The following is a 24469-nucleotide window of genomic DNA, read 5'->3' on the forward strand; positions in this document are numbered from 1 at the left end:
TGAATGGATAAAGATGTGGTATATATACACAATGGAATACTACTCAACCATAAAAAAGAATGAAATAATGGCATTTGCAGCAACATGGATGGACCTAGAGATTATCATTCTAAGTAGGGTCAGAGAAAGACAAATCTTTAAAAAAAAATGATAGAAATGAACTTATTTACAAAACAGAAACAGTCACAGACATAGAAAACAAGTTTATGGTTACCAAAGGGGAAGAGGGGATAAATTAGGAGTTTGGTATTAACAGATGCACACTATTCTGTATAAAATAGATAAACAACAAGGACCTACTATCGGGCACAGGAAACTATATTCAATATCTTGTAATAACCTATAATGGAAAATAATCTGAAAAAGAATATGTGTAACTGAATCACTTTGCTGTACACCTGAAACTAGTACTGTAAATCAACCATACTTCAATTTAAAAAAAGGAAAAAAATACTTGGAAAAAGGGAACAAGTCTGCTAAAACAACACAATTTTGAAACTGTATCTGTTCTCAATCCACCCGTTTGTGCAGCTTACCCGAGTGCACAGACGATGGACGATGTATCGGAGTCATGCTGTGTATCTTCTGCTTCAGAAGACAGTTTGGGGCCACTTACAAAGAACCATGTTAACATTTTCTCTTCCCACAAGGCACACATGTCCTGCAGGTCCCTGACCCCGCCTCAGGCGTACTTTTTTTTTTTTTTTTTTTTAAGGGTTTTGAGTTGTGCAGACAGGTCAAGCACATCAGGGCATGGAGCAGACCTGTAAGTGTTGCACACGTTGGCTTAAGTGGAGTGGTCAGGGTACAAGTAACAAAGATCCGTTATCCTTTTGTTTCCATCTAAGAGTTGTTTCTGGCAAATGAAGAGGGCTGGGTTACAGTACACGTGCTTCTCTTGGCCTTCTAGGAATAAGGAAAAGTGGCACTTGAAGGCCAGGTGAAGGAAGGATTCTACGGGGAAACATCTATACGATTTGAGAGATAGAACCCACCTTGGAAACCCTTACTGGACAAGCCTCAAGTGCCTGTACTGCCCTCTCACCTTGACGCTCGCCAGGACCTTGCGGGCCATGGGGTCACCTCGGCACCCACTGTGACTCTGGCCCTCGCACCAAGAAGCTGACAGCACCTCCTAAGATTGTTACGAACAAAAGCGATGAATATGAAAGCAGAAACACCACATCCAGAAATGGAGGGCATCTGTTCTGTTTTGTATTCTAATCTCTAAGAAAAACTTATAAATGTATTGAGCTGATAACATTTCTCGTAACATTTTCTTAGAGAAACATTTGTGCATGAACAGTCCTCTTAAACCACTGGTTCTCAATACCAGGAGATTTTGATCCTAGAGGACAAGTGGCAGAGTGGAGACATCTTGGGTTGTCACCACTGAGGGGTGGAGAGGGAGTGTGTGCTATTGGCATCTGGTTGGTAGAGACCACAGATGCCGCAAAACACCCCACACTTCACAGGATGGCCCCCATGACAGAGTATCCAGACGGGGATGTGTTGAGCTTAGAAACTCTCCCCTTAATTAGAATCTTCTTAGTATTTTGGTTACATCTGTTACTTCCTAAATAAATCCACCTGTTTTTGGAAGAAAAACTCAGCAAGCAGCCTTTCTGGGAAAGGAAACAATTGAAATAATCCACGGGTGAATTCTATGGGTCCATTTGACCCTTGTCCCATTACCTTCCAGAGCATTTCTACCGAAAAGGGAATCCTGCTTTGCATAATAGCACTCTAAGGAGAAAATTCCTACCCATAGGGAAACACTTGGAAAGTCAATTTTATGGAATTATTTTATTATCACAAAGAAATCTAGAACAGGCTCCAAAATTGTTTTTCACATAAAATCACCTGCAAAGCTGGCACAGCTGCAAGTCCACACATGGAACATGCTTAACACACCTTCACAGGAGACCCTGAAAATTCCATCTCACTGTGGATCACCTTATCATTTATTTCTTGGGCTAAATAAACACTTGCATTAAAATTTACCTTTAGACATCAACTTAAGCACAGGCACAGTACAAATACTCAGCTCTCAAAGCAAGCTGAGGTTCCTTCCCGCAAGAAGGCTGAGGGAAAAAATCAGGTACCCTGTTCTCTAGACATCCCTGCGCCTGAACTGCTGACCTCCATCTCACAAATCAGACACAGGAAAACTCGCTGAAACACCAGCTCTGACTTCAACCTTGTGTCTCCCTCCCTGGAAAACCTGCATCCCAATCACCAGATGCCTTTTGCGACCAGAGCCCAAGGACACCTAGTTCTGGTACAATGAAGACGGAGGCTCGGTGTCATGGCCACTCCTAGGTGCCAACGTCAGATCGCATAGCATCTCGCCCTCTCCCGCTGTGCCCAGGCCTCAGCAGCTGGCTTCTTTCTGGTAGTTTATCTAAGCAGATCATCTTTTTTATTAAAACACCCAATCCATTTTGTAAGTTTCCTTTTTGACCCTGACTTCATGCTGACATCCGACTAACAAAGAAGACTTAAGAACCAAGCCTGGCTCTGCCCAGTTCAGGGGAGACCTCTGCACAGCACACTGAGGTCAGACCGCTTTCTTCCTCCAGCCAAGAGCTGCCTCTGTTTCACTGGTTTGTCTCCAGCTGGCTGTTCCTCTCTCCACTTAACTACTGTAGTTGGTTTTCTTTTCTTCAAGGATACCTCCTTCAAGGCTGAGCAGTAAGAGTCCTCCCAACTTTAGAGGTTCTGAGACAGGAACCTTTGAGTTCAGGGAAGCTTCTGATACTCCCTTCATGTTTGTGTTTTGTTGACTCGCTTTAATTTCTAAAGACTTGTGTAGCTAATCTTTCCTCAATCAAAATCAAAGGAAAGGTTGGCCTTTCCTTGGAAATAAAATCTTAAACCACGTTAAAGAACAAGTTGCAAGAAGTGAACTGCTATTATGAAAGAATTCAGGAAAAAGTAAACATCACAGAATAATTTGAAAAGAAGGTTAAAGGGAAACTTTATAGTCAGCGCTATACCATATATACTGTACGTCACAATGAGGACAGAATCAAGCATTTAAACCAATCCCAAAAGAGAAGAGAAGGCAGGCAAAGTAAAGGGACGAGATGGCTAAGCCTCCCCACGCGTTGGCTCAGCCAGCCTCGTCCATGGGCCCCGGAGGCACATGGCTTGTTCAGGGCTGTGCAGATTTTAGGAAGCAGTGCAGGAATTCAAACCTGCGGTGCTCATTCAGAACTCAAGTCCTTGCCTTGCTGATAGGCCATTTCTGGAATAAATCTGGCATACCTATCAACATTTCTTTTTTCATAATGATTTAAGATATGAACATCTCTTGCTATGGTATGAGAGTCTGAACCAACTGTATCTTATCCTCAAGCAAATAAACACCACACTTAACAGTGAAATTTGGACTGCTTGCCCCCAAAGATCAAGGACAAGACAGGGATATCTACTCTCACCAGTTCTATTCAGCATCATGGTGCAATAAGGCAAGAAAATTATATTAAGCGTCCAAAAATGAAAGCAACGAGTAAATACATGATTACCTACGTAGAAAAGCCAATGGAGTCTACAAAAAATCTACTAAAACTAGTGAGTTTAGCAATGTTTTAGGATAAGAAATCAATAAACAAAAATCAATTGTATTTCTGTATACAGGCAACAAGCAATCGAAAATTGAAAATTTTAAATCCCATTTATAATAGCATCAAAATATGAAATACTGAGAGTAAACTGAATAAAAGATTATGTATAGCCTGTACACTGAAAAGTATTAAATACTGCTGAGCAAATTAATGAAGACCTAAGGAAGGGGAGTGATACCTAGGGACAGAAGACTCAGTATGCCTAAAATGTAATTCCTCCCAAAATTGATTATAGACTGAAAACAATGCCAATCAGAATCCCAGCAGGCTTTTTGTAGAAACTGATGAAGTGATTCTAAAATGCATTTGAAAATGTAAAGGTCTTAGATTAGCCACAACTACTTTGAAAAAGAACAAGGGATAAAACTACCTGATGTCAAAATTATAAAGCTACAATAATCAAGACAATATAGTGTTGATGTAATGACATACAAACATATCAACAAAACAGAAGAGCGTCCAGAAATAGAACCACACACACGTGGGCAACTGAATTCTGACAAAGATGCAAAAGAAATTCTGTGGAGAAAGAAGAGTCTTTTCAACACATGGTGCTGGAACAACTGGATATTCATGTGCAAAAAATAATAGAAGCTTTGATCCATACCTTTCACCACATACAAATACAACTCAAAACTAAACTGGCTTCAAAAAAAGATACAGAATCCAGAACTTTTAAACATTTCATCCATAATTCCCATTATGAAATATAAACTACTAGATATGAAAAGAAAAAAATGACCTATAACCAAGAGAAAAGTCATTCAATAAAAGCAGACCTATGAATGACCAAGATATTACAACTAGGAGACAAAGATTTTAAAATAATTATAATATGTCTGGTAAAGAATCTATATGGGGATGTTTGGTAGAGATGGGAGGACTTCAGGAGAGAGATGGAAACTACAAAATAGAATCAAATGGGAATCCTAGAACTGAAAAACATGTTATCCAAATTTTTTTAATTATTAAACTAGAAATTGGAAAAATAGAGAAAAGAATAAAGAGACTTAGTGACTGGTAGAAAGCTATCAAACTGTCTAATATGTGTGAAATTGGAGTCTCAGAACCAAAGAAGAGAGAGAATGGGGCAGGAAAAAATACTTGAAGAAATGTTGGCTGGGAGGCTTTCCAAACTGGACAAAAACCAGTAACTCACAAATCGAAGCTCAGGAAACCCTAAACACCATAAAAGCAAAGGAAACTACACACATCATAGTCAAACTCTAAACACCAAAAATAAAGACAAAATCTTACAAGCAGATAGGTGGCAGGGAACATATTATATAAAGGAACTAACAAGATTATAGCTGATTTCTCATCAGAAAAAAACACAGGCAGAAGAAAATGGAACATCTTTACATACACACACACCACTGACTACCTAAAATTCTATATTCAGCAAAAAAAAAAAAAAAAAAACCTTTCAAAAATGAAGAGGAAAAGAAGAATAGCATGAGAAAGATCTTTGTGGTGGTGGGACAGCTCTGTATTTTGATGGTGGTTTGGTTATGTAAATCCACATGTGCAGTAAAACTGAATAGAACTACACACACACGCAAATGAGTGCATGTTAAATGGTGAACTCTTGAGTTCTGTGGATTGTGCCAATTTCAATTTCCCGGCTACATCTGAGACAGGCTATAGGACCTGGGGGACCCTTTGTTGCAGTGCTTACACCTGGTCAAATGTCTCCTCCAGCAACAGAATACAAAGAAACTATAAGGGACTAAAAATAACTGCACACATGCCCAGTTGGGGCAGATTAGGAACAACAGATACAAAAAAGCCAAAACCCAAATGCCACTTCTGAGGAGCAAAAGCAGGGTCCTGCGCGTGATCCCTGCGCACAGCACCACCAAGGGGGTGGGCAGGCCACCTAAGCTGCCCCTCCAGCCCGAACCACGGACCTGCCCCCACCATCACCCCATCTAAGGTACCGAGGAAGGGCACCTGTTTCTTGTTCTCACTCCCTCCTGCTGCAGCACGAACCCCAATAATGCCTTGCCTGAGTTCCTCATCTGGCCTCTTATCAATTTCTATTGATTAGAGTCCTAGAACCCAGGTCAGTAACACATTTATGTAAGATGTTACCATCAGGAGGATGGCAGGACCTCTGCACTATTTTTGATACTACCTGTTACTCAACAGTTATTTCAAAATCAAAAGTTAAATGAATAAAAACAATTTTCAGATAAATAAATGTTGAATTTGTTGCCAGGGGACTAAAAGAATTGCTCAGGGAAATTCTTCGGGCAGAAGGAAACCAGGGTAAAGCCTAGCGTTCTGGTCCGTGAGGGCTGCACACGGTGACCTCCTCCCAGAGCGGGCAGCCTGCAAAGGGAGCAACAAGAGCCACTGAGCAGCGGAGAAGCTAACAGCTGCCACCTCAGACAGGTGACCAAATCAACACCACAGCAGCAGGTGATGTCGACAGGAGGCACCTGATGTGATGTGATGAAAATGGCACTCTACCTCTGTGGTTTCCTCCCAAAAGCTCACATCCCAGCCTCAACCTGAGAAAAACATCAGACAAATCCCAACTGAGGAACAAACTACAAAACACCTGACCGGCACTCCTCAAACTTTCAACGTCATCAAAAACAAAAGAAGTCTGAGAAATGGTCACATCCAAGAAGAGCCTAAGGGGTCATGACGACTAAATGTAATGTGGTGTCCTGGATGGGACCCTGGGTCAGAAAAACGACGTTAGGGAAAACTGAGGAAATTTAAATAATGTATCAGCTTTAGCTAATTATAATGCATCAGTATTGGTTAATTAATTGTAACAAATAACACCACACTAATGTAGGGATGTTACCAGTGGGGGGAGCTGGGTACCGGGCATGTGGGAACTCTCTATAGTAGCATCTCAATTTTTCTGTACACCTAAAACTATTCTAAAAAATAAAATTTATTTTTTAAAAAAAGACTTAGGAGATACAGCAACCATATGCACTGCATCATATGGACTTTAGACACTGATATGAACAAAAAAAAACCCACAAAAGAAAATTATGAAGCATTAAGAGACATCTAAATAGTCTGGATATTTGGTGGTATTAAAGATTCCTTCATTGGTTATCTGTTTTCAGTAAAAATGGCATGTGCTATTTTTTAAAGAGTCATCCTTCAAAGAAGCTATTGAAATACTTATGAAATGGTATGATATCTAGAATTTACTTCAAAATAATCGCTGAGTAGGTGGGGAAATGGGTAGCAGGAAACAGGACTGCCCATGACTCTAAACACTGAATGAAGCAGGGAATGGGCCTGGGTTCACAGTACTTTGTACTCTGTTTTACATATACTTGAAATTTCCAAGAAAAAAAAAAGTTGCAGGAAAATTGGTAAAGTCTACCTTAGTGTTGTGGACACTTAGGTTTTAAAGTCTCACTCTTTGTTAAGGGATATTCAATACATTATTAGCTAATATCAAAGTGTAACTGCATTTAGTCATCATTAATGACAGTGGATGTGAATTTATATTTTAAAAGCTCTTGTCAATTTTTACCTTTCTGTAAAAAATGTTTGGTCATTTTCTAGTAAGACATGATTATATTATCACATTGTCCTTTTAATGCAGCTGGCCAAGAGCTCACGACAGAAAAGGTGGCAGCCGCGCTATTTTTCTTAGTGTCTGCTTACACTGCATTCTTATTCTCACCATTAATTCACGGTTTCTTTGAAGGAAATCTTTTAAGACCCATGACCATTTTGTGAGATTTAGTTTAGCAGAACTTAGTTAATACATTCTTTAATTCCTCAAAACCAGGCATGTGGATGGCAATGTAACATTCTGCACACTAACCAGTGACGGCAACAATGCGGCCTCTCCCTGGTGTGGACACCCAACCGGGACACCTCTTAGGACGCCTCTTGTCCCAGTCATGATGTGCCACCGCCTGTGACAAGGCCATGAGGCTGCCATAGTCAATCCATATAGTACAAATTAGCAAAGCTCAATTATTTTATTTTTAAAAACTGTAAAACACACACCCACACAAGAAGTTCTTTTTTGCCACTACACACCAATGGTTGAAACTCCCCAGATCCCAACATGCTGGATAAAAGCCAACACAGAACTCTTCACACAGCAGGAAGAACCAACAGTGACTATGCCCCTCAAATGGTAATTACAACTTCCAGTGGCTTATGAACACTGTGACTAAATGCCGCATCTAAGGCACATCTGAGGAGCATGTGTAATCAAAGCCTCATTGCCACAAGCCATCGCCCGTTTCATCTGGAGGAACTGGCCTCCTGATTCCCCTTCTGCTGAGCATCCCGCAGGTGCAGGCCCTCAGGAACAGGTATCCTGCGCCGGCCATCACGCCTGACGACCACCAGGGCCCCCAGGAGACTCACTCTGCTGGTGAGGTGTTGGGAAGAAGGCTAATTTGTTACCCAAAGCCCAGGAGAAACTAGATTCAAACTTTAAATGAAACTGGACTGACCATTTGAGGACAGTTGACGGGTTAGTCTCCTAGGGCTGCTGTTAACAAAGTACCACAGACTGAGTGGCTTTAAAAAGGTAAATTTATGTTCTCATAGTTCTGGGAGCCACAAGTCCAAAGTCCTCCCTGCAGAGGGCAGCAGGGCCAGGGTCCCTCGGAAGCCTCTGGGGAGGATGCTTCCTGGCCTCTTCCAGCTCCCCAGAGCCCAAGGTGCTCCTTGGCGTGTGGCAGCATCACTGTGGCTCTGCCTCCATCTTCACGTGGCGGAAGCCATGTGTGTCTGTGACTCCTCTTTTATGAAGACACCAGTCATACTGGAGTATATCCTCATCTTAACTAATGACATCAGCAACAGCTCTATTTCCAAATAAGATTACACTCTGAGAGGGCTGGGACTTCAACACATCTCTGTAGGGGACACGAATTCAACCCCTAACACTGAGAACAATCTGCAACTACTGCAGATGCCCAGACCTGTCCTCAGAGCTGAGCCAACATCCCCCTCACACACGGCCCACTCCACTTCCCGCTCCTGGGAGCACTCTGAAACTCCACACCTCAGAGTCTGGGCCAGGCTCACCCCTGGTGTCAGAAAGAAGTTCTTTCATCCCAGTGTAAGTCAGAGACATGCCTTCCGCAAGCATGGCCTCCTGCTAAGAATGCTGAGGACAGGCCTACCAAGGCCCTGGCCAGGAAATCGCCCTCTCATTCCTAAGACCACACAATGAAATGGCTTTGGCATGCCTCCCCAAATCTGCTTTTTTAACAATACGCTGTGTGAGGCATAACAGATCAGTCTGATTTGGCTTATGCCAAGATTAAGATGTTTCTTTTTTCATCTTCCTCCAATAACTATTTATAAAGCACCACAACAGCAAAACACTTTCATGCCTATTATCATTTTGGGTCATCCTTTCACAAGTAAAAAGGTAAAGTAATTTCACAAATGTGCTTTTAGCAAAAACAAGCATACCTGTGGTTTTCATTCTTCTCTAGTCTAACCCAATGTAGAAAAAAAGAGGTTTCGTGTATTACCTCCAGGAATTAGATCAAACTAGAAATCAGAAATGATATCCCACAATACAATCTCAAAGTAGCCAACAGTTCAAGTAAGTGCCATGAACAGCCATACCCAGCTACACAGGAGGTTTGGGTGAGCAGAGGCTAACCTGGCCAACCTGCAGGTTTGCATGAGCTCCTCAGTCAAGAGATGATGGTAATTAGCTTAACCCATCATGTCTTCTTTCTGGAATTTAAATGGAAGAGACAGAATTCTCTCCCCAGTTCCCAGGGAAACGGAAGGACACACAGAGAGAAAGCAGCATGCAGAGGCCATCAGACCAAGCAGTCATGAATAAACAGAATCCGCACAGGAGAAATTGATTGGTGGCAGAAGTCCCTGCTGCTTAAAAGGTTAACAAGTGTTCTCAATCAGCAGAACTACAATTGATCCCTGAGCAACCCAGGGGTTAGGGGCGTGGATGCTCTGCTTAGTGGAAAATCCAAGTATGACCCCCTGGAGATGTGAATCCTCCGTATGCATGACCTGGCATCCACAGATTCAACCACCCGTGGATTGTGTAGTACTACAGTATTTACTATTGAAAAAAAATCCGGGTAAAAGTCGACCTTGCAGTTCAAACTGGTGTTATTCAAGAGTCAAGTGTACTTTGAATTTAGAAGGAAGGACATTTCCTATAAGATCTGGCTGCAATCAGTTATTTCTATGTCAAGTCATACCATCAATCACAAGTATTTTAGGTAATCTGAGTCATTTCTTAAATCAAAGAAATTCTCCACATTCTTGAATAAAGGAATCTTCAAAACTCCTGGGTCTGGCCTTAAAGGGCTTTAATACAACCAGAACACTTCTCAAATGAATTTGTCAATTACAGCTGCGCTTCTCAGCCTGGACTCCTGAAATTCCCAGGCTGGGCAGTACTTTCAAAGTTTTTGAGGCAACCCACAGTAAGAAATGTATTTTATAATGGAACTCAGTACATCATATATATACACACACACATATATATATATATACACACACACACACATATATAGCATATCTGTAAACATGTACATACAGCAAGAGTGTCATGGAACAATAAATGGTACTATTTTCTATTCTACTCTTCTGTTTAAAAAAAGAAAAAAGGTTAACACTCAAGCTTATTTCACAAAACACCAGGGAGTCTAGAATCATCAGTTCAAAATACTGTGGTGAGGGCACACAAATCCACAGGATTAAAAGGATACGTTTTCCTGGAGAGTCCACTTTAAGATCTGAATTTTTTTTAAATTATTTCACCTAATTACAGAGTAGAATGCAAAAATCCATTAAGATAAAATTCAACTTTGAACACAGTTCTCACTTCCAGTTGGTGGCCTAGGGCTTCAATCTGTAGACCCCCAGGATACTCCCCCTCTCCTGTGAGTACGTCAGCGGGATAGTAGAAGGATTCTGTCTTAACATCAGTGTTCTCACTCAACAAGGCATATTTATGGGACTGTCACCTCTAAATCTTCATACCCAGAATCCAGTCCTGCTTCTTAGCTTCCTGGGGCTGCCTCCTCTGTGTTCACTGGGACAGGCTATGACCGGAGAGCGGTTGTCCCACTCAGTCACCCAGGTCAACACTATCAAATAGCCCGAAGACAACAGGGGACACTGGTAGGAGCAGTGGGTACCTGCTTCGCTAGCAACTACCCCTGGGCAAAAATACCTACCATGATGTAAGCCTCGCGTCTGAAAAGCCCCAACTGCATCCTCATTTCTCAGGCCTGGCTTTCACCTTGTTTTTGCACGACCCAAGCCTCCCGGGCTGGCGTCCCTGCCTGCACTCCAACACTGGTGCCACCTCAACGGCCCTTCACTGGTAAAGAGGGTTGTCAGTAAGTCTTTTGTGGGAAATAGAGCAGCATCCCCTCACCGGGGAGGTCAGCTCACACCGGAGCACGAGCGCATCGGTGTTAAATCCCCGCTGTAAGGACGGTTCTGGAACGTTCTCAGCCAGCAGCGGCTGGTGTTTGCCTAATTAACCACGCAAGTGTTGACAGTTATAGATGTGTTAACTTGCGCTATTTCCCATGAGGTGTGCGGGATCCCAAACTCCCAGGGTTGCAGAACGGGGAAGGCACACACTTTTTAATGAAATGCGTAGTATTTTGAAATAACGCATATTCCATTATTCCCACGGTCCTTCACCCATGCATGATACTTAGTCACAACCTACAGTCTCAAACCGAGACTTACTACTGCCAATATAGCAAAGGAGTTCAAAAAACAAAAACCAAACCACACCCGAAGAAGGAACCAGCCAACCAACAGCCCAGCGAGCAACCGCCACGCGCCTCGCGCCTTTTAAGGGCTCAGCGGGCGCGAGTCCACCAACCGCTCAGCGTTCCACCAATCACCACACCGTCTACATCTTGCCCCGCCCCACCACCCCGATCGAACCAATCACGGGGGAACCAAGCTTCTCCCGTCCGCCTCCAAACCCTACCACGTTCGAAGCCTTCAAACCTCACTGGCGCCCAACCGCGCGCTCCCAGTCGGAATTTATTTTTAGCTCCCGGGCAAGCAGCCCCACCTCTGGCTCCGCCTCTTTACCGCCCCCAATGGGAAAAGGAGTTTCCGTCGCGTCATCTCGCGGGCGGGTGGGAACTGTCCAATCAGCGCTTGGAGATAACTGGCGTAATTAAAAAGCGGCGGAAGACGGTGGGAGGGTCATGACGCAGCGAGTTTCAGTCGTGACTTTTCCAGGGGCATCTCAGCATCCCTTCTTTTTCCCTTTAAAGTAAAACGCCGCCCGACGCACCCCCGTGCGTTGCGAGGGCTTGGGCGGCCGCCGCGGCGAGGGGGCGGTGCTGACGCCAGCCGCTGGTGTGGGCGCCCGGCGGCGCGGCGCGGTCACGTGGGCGTGTTTGGGGGCGGGGCCGCGCGGCGGTTCCGGGCGGTTGGGCGCGCGAGCGAGGAGCCGAGGCAGCCGCGCCCGCCCGCCCCGCCCCTGGATGCCGCTTTGCCCCGGCGCGGCCGCCGCCGATCGCAGCACAGGAGCCACCGCCGCCGCCGCCGCCGCCGCGGTTGATGTGGTTGGCCCAGGGCTGAGGAGGCCGCCAAGATGCCGCAGTCCAAGTCCCGGAAGATCGCGATCCTGGGCTACCGGTCTGTGGGTGAGTGGCGGGCGCTTCGCGGCCTCCTCGCGCCCGGGCCGGGCCTCGCCTGGGCGCCGGGACGCCGCGGGCCAGGCCAAGTTTGGGGCCGGCGCGGCCATGTGGCGGCGGCGCGTTTCGTAACCAGCCGCCCTCCGCCGCCACCTCCATTTTGAGCGGAGGCGGTGGCGAGGCCGGGCCCGCGGGGCGGCGGCGGCGGCGGCGGGCGCCCCGGGCGCGGGGAGGACGTGTCGGGGAGGCCGCGGGCGGACGAGGAGCGCCAGGTGGGTCCGGGGCCGGGCAGACGGCGCGGGGTCTGCTGCTATGCCACACTGCCGCCGGGCACCCGCAAGGCAGAAGTCGCACCTGTCTCTATCTCTCCGCTGCTAGCTGCCCTCATCGTTGCTAGCCTTTCCGCCCCAAATTAAAGTCCATGGGATTTTAACAAAGGAAGTAGCACCTTGAGTTTTTTCTGTGTGTGAAGTTCAGCATTTTAAAGAAAGCCAGGGACCCAAAGGACGCTTGGCTACCTAGAATAAGAAACCCCCCCAAAACCCTCTTCGGAAGCCCCCTAGATGTTGCCAGCGGCCGAAGTAGGAAGGCGGAGAAAAAGAAATTCCCGATCTCTCAGTGTCCTATTTTTCTATGTGAAAAAATAAGGTCAGGGACTTGTAACCAGGCTATTGAAGTCATTCAAAAGTTTCCCTCCCCCCCCCCCGCAAAAAAAAAAAAAGGCTGACATGTATTTGAAACTCCCCCTGGCAATCGCGTTTTTGCCCAACTGGGGTGGTCTGCGGTGGGGTGGGGGTGGAGAGGGTGTCAGAAAACGAGTGAGGAAACAGAACCGTTGAACTTAACCATGCTTCAGGGTGAGGCTTTATTGTCTTTGACAACCGGAGCCCCGGAGGAATTACGATTATCTTTTCGTTTTGTTCTTAAGAAGTGACTGTCTAAAGAAAATGTGCGCTTGACCACAGTGGGGTAAAGGGGGTGAAAGCCGGGGTTTGGAGTCTATGGTGATTGCAGGAGGAGGTAGCACTGGCTGCCATAGGAAGGCTTATAACTGCCTGCTGCTCATTGGATGACTCCCCGACTTTGCTTTCTGTTCTGCTTCCTCACCCCCATTTTCCACCGCCGGTGCCAGGGTCTGTGCTCTTTGACCAAGACCTGCTACAGCGTGCTTACTCATCCTTTTATCATCTCTCTCCGTCAGAGCGCTGGGGGGGGGGGGAGCAAAATCAGAGGCTGAGAGACGCTCGTGTAGAGACCGGGGTGCCGAGAGTCAGGGGTAACTCTTGTATGATGCAGCGCCAAATCCTGTGGGGGAGGAATAGGTGACAGCCTTAGCAGCTGCAGCCGTAAAGGAACCGTGCATCAAATTGAGGGTTTGAAAGTCTCTAACAGTACCAGATGCCCATATGGAACCCGGCATCCAACGTTTATTGGCATTCTGAATCACCCAGCCCCTGCTTCTCTGTTCTCTTTATTTCTTCCTCTGCATTTTGAAGAGTGGGACCATGCTGTATCCTGGCACTTGAGTGAGTTCTACCTGCTCAGATACACGTGCCCACTAATTAAAGGTAGCAGTCTCTGAATAATCAAGTTACAGGTGACAGGTACTGGGCTACCTGATTTCAACTGAAGAGAATGTTCCAAAGATCCTGACTGACTTACCCCTTAAAAGTTCTTGAGATGGTGATTCTAGTCTTCAGTAAGCAGGTCTAGCATTTTATCATTGTTTTGCTAAAGAAGTTCCTTATGTCCCAACGAAACCCATTCTGTTTTATCTTCCTTCTAATCTTCATGCTCCTAAAGACCCAGATGTGGCATGTCACCCCTTTGCCTTCCCTTCGCATTTATTTTAAACTGCTGTTAAAGTGCTGTACTAAATTAGCCTCTAGTGGGCTACAGAGTAAGTTCAGTCCCTATTTTCTGTGCCTTCAGTATGTAATATTACTATACCTACTCCATTTCCTACATGTTTATTTTAATACAAGGTGATGATTAAAGTGAACTGTATTTACTCACAATCTTTGCATTTGATTTTACAGTTGTTTACCTTTGTTACGAACCAGGACATTTTGTAGTTTGGGGGGTCTTTTGTTTTGCTGGCATCAAAAGAAGTAATTCCCTAATTCCATGTACTAGCCACTTTTCAGAGAATTAGTCAGTGTTCAGACTTCTGAGTTTACTGACATGTTTGCTTGCAGATGGTGCTGTACTAGGGAGACTGGAGTATATGTGTTTCTAGGTTGTGTTATTTTGTGATGCTGGGTGGTTGTGTCATATTGACTTGGGGGGGGTAAAGAGTAGTGGAAAAGACTAAGCTAGAAACCACACCTTTCTTAGAATGTTCTCCTGAATAAGTATCTTATGCCAGGTTTACTAGTAGAATACTTGTAATTGTGACTTTATCATGGCATAAACTTTATTTTAAAAGTTTGCCTTGCCTTCAGTTAAAACTAAGTATAATGATCATTTTACTACTTGGCTTTCACATTTTGTGTTTTTAAAAAACACTGGTAAAAATACCAGTGAAGAAAATATAATTCTCAGGTAATTTATACAACTCTTTTTTTTTTTTTTTTCCCTGACGTGCTTTTCCTGTTATTTACAATGTTAAGCTTTTAAGGACACGTCACCTATAACTGCAGGCTGGCTTTCAGGGAGTGCTTTGTATTGTTTCATTGGTGGCCAAATGTGCCAGCTCCCTTACATCCATTGTTCCTAATACAAACGAGTAGTCCCATGATAGGGGGCAACTAAACCTAATCAAGTTAAAGTTACCGTGTCAGGTAACTATTTTCAAATAAAATCTGGTACATTTTTCACTGGAACGTTCTACAGAAAACTTTGATAATCTGATTTACCATTAGGCCGTAATCAAAAGATTGTCATATATAAGCCTCAGAGGTTAACAGAGAGTCGGGATCACAGGAATGTAAAAGATCTGAAGAGAGAAAATGAAAAAATTTGTGGTTTGGTAAAAGGCAGTTCAGCAAAAGTGACTCAAATTGTATTACCTACCTTGTCAAAATGTTTTAGGTTGTAAAGAATATGCATCCCTTGATTTGGATACTTCATAGGGGAAGATGTCATTACATTTGTTCCCAATAGAATATAATCCAGTCGTATTCTGATTGACTGTTTTTAAATTATCCTATCTTTTTCTGACACATTTCATTGAAAGATGTTAAGGTAAAACCTGCTTTGCCATGTAGAAAATATATTAGTATGTGAAATTGTATGTTCAGGTGCTTAATAGCATTTTGAAGTTGTGTGCTTTGGGGTGGGGATAGTCCTGTAGTGGCTACCTTGTGTTGAAGCTTGAAATTAACTTTTTTCTGTGTCATTCACTGTTCTATGCAAGAGAATGATTAGAGCTTACATTTGTGACTGTACCTTTCCAATGCTGAATGTTATTTTTTTGGACTTTTTTTTTTTGAAGTGTAGTTGATGAATAGTATTATATAAGTTACAGGTGTGCAATACAGTGATTCACAATTTTTAAAGGTTACACTCCATTTGTAGTTATTATAAAATACTGGCTATATTCCTGGTGTTGTAGGATATATCCTTGTAGCTTATTTATACATAATAGTTTGTACCTCTTCCTTCCTTACTCCTATATTGCCTCTCCCCACTGGTAACCACTAGATTGTTCTCTGTATCTGTGAGTCTGCTGCTTTTTTGTTATACCAAATGTTATTTTGATGTCCATGTGGGTTACAGTGATTCATCCTTACCTTCATCCCCCCAAAAAGAAACTATACTCATGAGCAGTCACTTACTTCCTGTCCTCACCTCAGCCCCCAACATCCAGTAATCTACTTTCTATTTCTATGAATTTACCTCTTCTGAACACTAAATATAAATGGAATCACATATACAGGAGCTTTTGTCACTAGCATTTTCATTTAACATATTTTTTAGGTTCATCCATGCTGTACCATGTATCAGTAATTTGTTCCTTTTGGTTGCCAAATAATTTGGATATACCACATTTTATTTATGCATTTGTCAACTGATAGACATGCAGGCTGTTATGAATAATACTGTTATGAGCATTCCTATTTCATATTTTTTGTGTAGACATGTTTTTACTTTTGGATAGACTCCTAGGAGAGTCACTGCTGGGTTATGTGGTAACCTTATGTTTAACATGTTTTCCGACCATTTTACATTCCAACCAACAATTGAAACTGGTTTCAGTTTCTCCACATCCTCACCAACACTTGTTATCATCTGTTTGTTTTATACTAGCCATCCTTAAGGGTGTGAGATGGTATCATATATGAACTGCAAATAATTTCCATTCTGTGGATTGTCTTTTCACTTTCTTGATAGTGGCCTTTGAAGTAAAAAGTTTCAAATTTTGACAAAGTCCAATTTGTTTTTTTCTTTTGTCACTTGTACTTTGGTGTCATATCTAAGAAATCACAGCCTAATCCAGGACCATGTAGATCTACATTATATTTTCTTCTAAATGTTTTATACTTTTATTTCTTACGTCTAGGTGTATGATCTATTCAGAGTTAAATTTTGTACATGGTGGGAGCTACGGGTACAACTTCATTCTTTTGCATGTGGATATCAAATTGTCCTAGCACCTTTTCTTGAAAGACTATTCTTTCCTCATTGGATTGTCTTGACATCCTTCTCAAAAATCAAGTGACCATAAATGTAAGGGTTTATTTCTGGACTCTCTTCCTTTGATCTGTATGTCAGTCCCTATGCCAGTATCACACTATCTTGATTACTGTAGTTTTATGGAAAGTTTCAAAATAGGGAAATGTGAGCCCTCTAGCTTTCTTCTTTTGCAAGATTGTTTGGCTGTTCTGAGTCCCTCGCATTTCCATATGAATTTTAGGACTGGGTTTTTAATTTCTGCAAAGAAAGCAACTGGGATTTTGATACAGTGTTTTACAGTTTTTCAGGTATCTTCCATGCCTGGTTTAAAAAATAGCTGAATCCTCCAACGTGCTTCTCAATTCATCCCATTGCAATACGTTACTTTAATAAAGTATGTGAGGGAAATCCAGCCTGCATAGCTATGTAGTTGGGAAAGGGAGGAGTATTTTAATACTGTTTCAGGTAATTGTGGGGGGTTTTTTGTTTTGTTTTGTTTTTGCTATTGACCAAGGCTCTGTAAGTGGTAGTGTCTTAGAGTTTAGTTGCAGCATCTAAAATCATATCGATGAATTTTTCTACTCTGTTACATTGAACTCTGTTGATTTGCTTTGCATTTTAAATGGATCTTCTACCCATGCCTGATTTGGGAACATCGTACATTAGTCATTTGGAAAATATTGGTTCACTGTTAGGCAGATTCTTCCCCATTTTGACACATTTCAATATACAGATATTTCTTTAAATGACATTTTTTAATATTGCCACCAATTCCAGAAGAAGCTAAATACTTGGAAGCTGTTAAGTTCACCATGAGTGATGCAAGTTTTGCAAAATTCTAATTCTTCTCGAAAGTTCGAATTTGTTCATTGACAAAACGCTACCAGTTTTACTTGTCGTGATAGTCTCATTGCTTTCATTTCCAAGAGAATGTCCGCCAAATACCCGCATTTGAAACAGTGATAGTTTGTTGGTCATTCTTACAAGTAAAAATGGTGTTCCGTGATAAAAGTGGCTGTTTCAGACCACTTCCCAGACCCCTGCACCCGGCTCTCCTCCCAGACGACGCCACACTTCAGCACGGAGCAGCCACACTTTGTGCACACGTCCCATTTGTCCTGCAGAATATTAAAAAGACATGTACTTAAAGGTCAAGATTTAATAAAATGAGCTATTTTGAGTGTCCTCAAGGACACTGTTAAGTGAAAATGGGTTTTCTTTTTTTTTTCTTTTCTACCCTGAGTGCATGGTAGTGAGGAATATGGTGACTGTCCACAACAGTTTGTGGCCACTGTCATTCGTGCTAAGGGACACCAAGCCAGCAGCTTTCCCCGCCATTGCTTTTGCACCATTGGTGCACATATGATCATAGTACAAAAGGCAAATAATGTTTCATGTAATGGAAATAGTTTTAACTTACAAGCCCCTTGAAAAAGTCCCAGTGGACCTCCAGAGTTGCGCGGACTGCACTTGGAGGACTGTTGAGCTGCCAGGTACAGGATCTTGCTAGAATGCTACTCACCCCTGTTCGTGGGGCTGTGCTGACCGCAGTCTTAGAGAAGCCTCCCGGGAGAGGCCCTGCAGCCTGGAACGAGACAAGGATGGTGAGGCGGGAAAGAACTCCGGGTGCTTGAGTATGGAAGGAACTGGGGGTAGCTTGGCATCACGAGGTGCGAGTCGGGAGTGAAGCTGGGAAGGCAGTCAGGAGCTGGACTGTGGGCCTCGCAGAAACTTGAGGTGCAGAGTAGTTAAGCAGTGAGGTACTGAAACCTGGGGAGAGCTGGGATGTCTAAATGCTAGTTGACTTGGCCTCTGACTGTTGCAGTTTGGAGTGAGTTGTTATCTTTTGACCTGGTAATAGTGAAGCTCCCAGAGTGATAAAAATTGCCAAGGGTGGCAGCAGCACATCAGGACCTATACACTAATAACGTGGTTTTCAAATACAGTATCAGCAACTTTGTCACAAAACAAGAAACAGCTCTCTCTGCCTGTGTTTGTGAAGTCAGAAAGGTACAACGCTTTCCTTAGCTTAGCGTCTGGAAGAGGAAGTTAACAACTTTAATATTGTCCATGAGTGGATTGTACTTATTTACTTGAATAAATCAGAACTGAACTTGGACATGGTTGTGCAAGTTAAAGCCTCATGAAATCTTAAGTGCTCACACTTGAGAGTACCTTTATTCTTAGTTCTCATTGATTTCAAAGTACCAAATTAAGTCTTAACAGTAGAATACTCACAGCCTTTCTTAAACTGATAACTTTCAGTGCAAATTGCTGGGTACCTTTAACATGAATTGCTTGATTAATTTAGAAATATAATTTAATACCTCAAACACAAAGGTCCTAGGATACTGTTTTAGTGTTTTGATACTCTTAAATATTTATTGGGCATCTCATAAAAGAGAGTTCCATGTAGGGTATCAGAATTTTAAGTCTAAATTGGTATTAGTTTAAAAACCTTGTATTGCACTCTCAGGCAAGTGAAAGCAGGGTGCTTTAAGGGTCCTAATAAAATTAACTCCTTCATGTCCTTGGTTCGTTGGTTGGCGTCCTGGCGGTAATATAATTGAGTTCCCCCTTACCTCCCTGCTGCTCCTCCCCCATTTCTCTTTTTGTTGTGCTTACTGCAGAAAAGGTCCTCCGGGGCTTTTGAAACAGAAATTGGTATTTTAACAAGCTATGTTACGATCCTGCTTTTGGCAAGATTAAAAGTTGAATGTTAGCTCCATGACGGCGTGGTGAATAATTTGTGAAAATGGAGATGAAAATACTGGCTTCTACAGTTAATACAGTTTTAGGAAATGAAAATGCTTTTCTGACATTTCTATGTCTTACGTATAAATGCACCTGGTCAGTTTTCACAACTGAATCACATTTGGAATTTATTTTAAAGAGAATATTTAGAAATATAGGTTCTCTTCAGTCTTGTTCATGATCTGTAATGAGTGACTGAATGAAAAACATAATTGGTAAAATTCAGCTATGGTGTCAGGATGGAGGAGGGTTCAGAGTGACCTTAGCAAGCTGGACACACCATGCTAAAAAATGACACTTTATGGCAGGAGTGGAAGGGAGGAAACGGGATGGGGTTCCCAGTCCGCCTGCTAGGAAGAAAGTAGATGTGGAGATGGTGAATTTCTGGCCTGACGTGTATGGCCTTGAGTACAGCAGGGGGTGGGAGTGCCTGACACACAGGGAGAACTCCGCAGGAGTTTAGAGCAGAACATCGCTGAGGTGGCTCCCGGAGGGAGGGAGGACCACAGAACCGCCAGCCACAAAATGTAAAGCCTCCTGCTTACATTTCAGGAGCAATCGCCCGTGGGCATACAGGCTAGAGACCTGGCTTAACTTTCTGAGCATTTTAGTTGACTGGGTTCTCATTGGAAACCAGCTCAGCTGGACTCTGAACCCCAGCTAGAGCATTCTCTCCAGTTCTGGTGTCACGTGTGTTCAGACGCCCACTCCCAGGAGTGGTGCTTAACTTGGAGTTCCTCAGCTTTGCCTGAGACTGTGCCTGATTTCTGGGGAAAGAATCCAGGGCTTTTATCAGCTCTCCAGAGGATTTCAGTCCCCCAAAGGATTGAATTGCTAAAAATGACTGGTTGAAGGGGACCGTGTGTGGGTTAAGTGTATCACATGCTATTCAAATAGGTGTTCATTAAATGTTTGAATAAACTGAGTCCCTACTGTGTACCAGGCACTGTGTACTTAGTCACCAAGGCTAGGGCGGCCCGATCTCTGCCCCCAGGGAGCTTCAGTCTATCGAGGGAGCCACAGTAAACAGTTATTACTACTACTGCTAATAATTGGTTGGTGTTTTTAATGCATTTACTCATGTGGGGTGCCCTTAAACTCCATGAGGTAGCACAGGTAGAGTTGGGGAATGGATTGGTGTTAGTACATGGGGTCACTGCAGATTTTTAGAGAACTTTTGACAAAATAGTTTTATTAATAATCATTCTTGCTATTGATGACTATGCTTTATTTTATGTCTCATTTTATTTTCCTAATTTTTTTTGTTGTTACTAATTTTGATCAATCTTAAAGTTAATTGCTCTTAAATATGTTGAAGATTGTGGTATAATTTAGGAATTTATCTCTTGTTGCTTTTCTCTAGCTCTTTCCCACTCTGACCCCCCAGCCTTCTCCCCAGTTTTGGATACAAATCCAACAAAATTCATTCTTTATTGTTGCCGGACTGTTTGATTGACTGCAGTTTATCGGGTCTCTCCACGTGCCTTCCAACTTGGCTTTATCTGTAAGTCATCCGACAGAGATGAATATCCTGTTTTTTACATCTTTAGGGAAGCAGTGCCATGACCTTTCTTGGCAGCACTTTTTTTTTTCCTTTGATTTTAATAGCCCTGACAGTTAATAAAATTCTTTATGTAACTTATATCTCCATGTTATAGTACAAACTTATTTCTGTTATTTTCCTCCGTGGAGTGTGTCCGGTAGCACAGTGCTTGGCAGTGGTAAGAACCCAATAACTATTTGGATGAGCAATAATTTTATGAACTAGTTTTACTTGGTTATTCTGTCTTGTCTTTGTCATATAATCATTGTACCTTAATTTTTTTTTCTCTCCTAGTGTCTATTTTTTGAAAATTGGTATAAGAGAATAAGATGATGTCAACCCTACTTAATTCGTAGGAACAAGTGAGATAATTCATGTGAAAATGTTTTGTAAACTCTTAAAACAGTGTCTCACTTGTAGGTGCTGGTGAACAATTAAAATTTGGATTATCTGCATCACGTGCCCTCATCTGACTGTGATGGGAGAGTGGGGGTGGGTATGCATATTAGAATCACAGGGAGCACTTCTGCAGAACACACAGGAACTCCTCATGCACCCTTTTTAAAATTAGAATGGTGAGGTAAGTATTTTTTCAAAAAGCTTCCTTGGTGACTGATATATATATATCTCACCTTGGCCCTTCAGAAAAGCAGCAGTAACCAATGCTACTATTGACAGAACTACACATTTTTTACTAAAATGGGTGCAGTCCTTTAGCCAGCATGTAATTGAAATTGTGTGCTGTGTAAGGAACACATTGTTAAAGAAACTTGCATATAGCTCCTTGTTACTCTAGCCCTTTAAACAATGATGATAGGTTCAGGTTGCGGTCCATTTACAACCCCAGGTGATTCTACAGTCTTTCTCTGCTGTTTGCAAACCTGGGCCATTTTATCCATGGCCTTCTGTCCGTGACTCCTAGAGAAACACCTTTGTGGTACTTAGTCGTGTCCCGGCCCTGCGGCACTCTTTTGACCAGCAGGATACTGCAGAGATGATGATGGGCCGGTGCCAGGCTTCAAGCCTTCAGAAGTCGGCAGCTTCTGCTTTTGTATTCTCTGGAGCTTTGAGTCACATGGGGGAGAGACCTTAGGAGAAGACGCATGGGAAGGGAGAGGGTCCAGCCCTCCTGGCTGAGTTGCCACTCTCCGCCCTCACCCCCACCAGCTAATAAGGTAGCGAAAGGTGACTTTAAGACCAGCAGCGGAGCCAGCCAAGCCCAGCTGTGATTGTAGAAACAAGAACAAATGAAATGGTTGTTGATTTCAGCCCCTAAATTTTGAGCTAGTTTGTATGCAGCAGTTTATAACTGAAACAGTTGGTAATTTTCTGTAATTAGGGAAATGTGGATGTGTTTTTTTATTAGTATTTTTTCATGTGAGTTGGAGAATTTAGTTTAAGTAGTTGTTACTATATAAAATTTTCTTAGATTTCAGATTAATATATTAGATACAATTACTAGAATGTAGAATAGGATTCAGTGAAATTATATCTAGAATCTGTGGTTGTGTAATAAATCCTCAGTAAGTGTCATTATTATGGCATACCAGATATTCTGCATGTATTTTCATTTAATCCTCCCAAACACCTATAAAGTAGGTACTATTATAATCTCTATTTTACATATGAGGCAACAGACCCAGGAGAACTGCCTAGAGTCTCAAAGCTAATAATCACCACCCTATTCTTCTTAGTGAAAAAGAGTAAATGTCTTGTCTTCCCTTTTTTATATTTTTTTAAAATCAAGTTTTGTTTGTCTTTCTCTGTCTGACTTATTTTACTTGGCATAATACCCTCCAAGACAAATACTGTGTGATATTACTTATATGTGGAATCTAAAAAATACAACAAACTAATGAATATAACATAAAAGAAGCAGACTCACAGAGACCAAACCAATGGTTACTGGTAGGAAGAGGGAAGGGCAACATAGGGAATTAAGAGGTACAAACTATTACGGATAAAATAAGCTACAAGGATATGTTGTACAACACAGGGATATAGCCAATATTTTATACTAATTGTAAATGGAGTATAATCTTTAAAAATTGTGAATCACTATTGTACACCTGTAACTTACATTACATCAACTATACTTCAATAAAAAAAAGGAGTCAAGTTTTACTGAGGTATAATTTATACATAATAAAGTATCCATTTTAAATGTAAAGTTAGATGTGTTTTGATAGATTTATTCACCACGTAACCATTACTCCAATCAAAATATAAAACAATTTTATCATCCCCAGAAGTTCCCTCATACCCCACCCCACTCCCAGGCAAACACTGGTCTGCTTTTCCATTACTACCAATTAGTTTTTCTTGTTCTAAAAATTCATATAAATAGACCCATACGATAAATATCCTTTTTGTTTGACTTCCTTCAATAAGTGTAATGTTTTTGAGATCCATCGTGTTGTCACATGTATCAATAGCTTCTTTAAATTGCTAAGTACTGTTTTGTTGTATGGATGTACTGTAATTTGTTTCTCCCATCATGTGTCGTTTCCAGTATTTCACTGCTAAGAATAAAGTTGAGTTGAGCATTTGTTGTGTCTTTGTCGGCATATAGTTATTTCTCTTTGGTAAGCACCTTGGAATGAGGCCACTGGGTCACATGGATGTTAAGTGCATCATTTTCTGAGAAACTACCGCTGTTTCCCAAGCATGTGTACCATCTGACACCTCCACCAGCAACAGATTAGGCCCATCCTCACTGATACTTGGTGTTGCCATCCTTTTTAACTTGAGCTGTGCTAATGTGGTAGGCTGTGGAAATTTGAATTTTCCCAATGACTAATGACACTGAGCCTCTTTTCATACACCTCTTGGTGGTTCGTGTTTCTTTTATGAAGTGTGTTCAAGTCTCTTGCCTTTGTTTTGGGGTTCTTTTTATTCAGTTAATATATTCTGAATAATAGTTCCATTTCATACATATAAAGTACTTTCTCCTAATTCATGGATTCCTTTTCATCTTCTTGTGTTTCAAACAGAAATTTGTAACTTTGTTTTGTTTGTCTTAGGAGGGGGTGGTAAATTGGGTTTATTCATTTATTTCTATTTGGAGGAGGTGCTGGGACGTCATGCGTGTCAAGCATGCATGCTACCACTTGGGCTATACCTTCCCCCCAGAAATTTGTGAGTTTGATAAAGCCAAGTTTATCAGTTTTTTTGTTTAGGGTTTATTCATTTCTCATCATGTAAGAAACCTTTGCCTACCGGATATCATAAAGATTTTTCTCGTGTTTACTTCTAGAAGTTTGATAGTTTTAGCTCTTAAGTTTAGGTCTGTGATCTATTTCTAGCTA

At 42.3% G+C, this 24469-nt stretch overlaps 1 protein-coding gene across 2 annotated transcripts in view; it reads left to right on the top strand.

Annotated features, from left to right (window-relative positions):
• The first annotated feature begins 11888 nt into the window (after positions 1-11888).
• Positions 11889-24469, top strand: part of RHEB (Ras homolog, mTORC1 binding) — a 42006-nt gene continuing 29425 nt past the window's right edge. The window contains exon 1 of one of the 2 annotated variants that reach the window (XM_074366735.1): positions 11889-12256. In XM_074366735.1, coding sequence (XP_074222836.1) covers positions 12205-12256 — 52 coding nt within the window. In that variant the 5' untranslated portion in view covers positions 11889-12204. The remainder of the gene's footprint in view (positions 12257-24469) is intronic. The other variant, XM_074366733.1, reaches the window with a different exon arrangement.

The sequence above is a fragment of the Camelus bactrianus genome, chromosome 7, assembly GCF_048773025.1.
Source record: "Camelus bactrianus isolate YW-2024 breed Bactrian camel chromosome 7, ASM4877302v1, whole genome shotgun sequence".
In the NCBI taxonomy this organism is placed as follows: Eukaryota; Metazoa; Chordata; class Mammalia; order Artiodactyla; family Camelidae; genus Camelus; species Camelus bactrianus.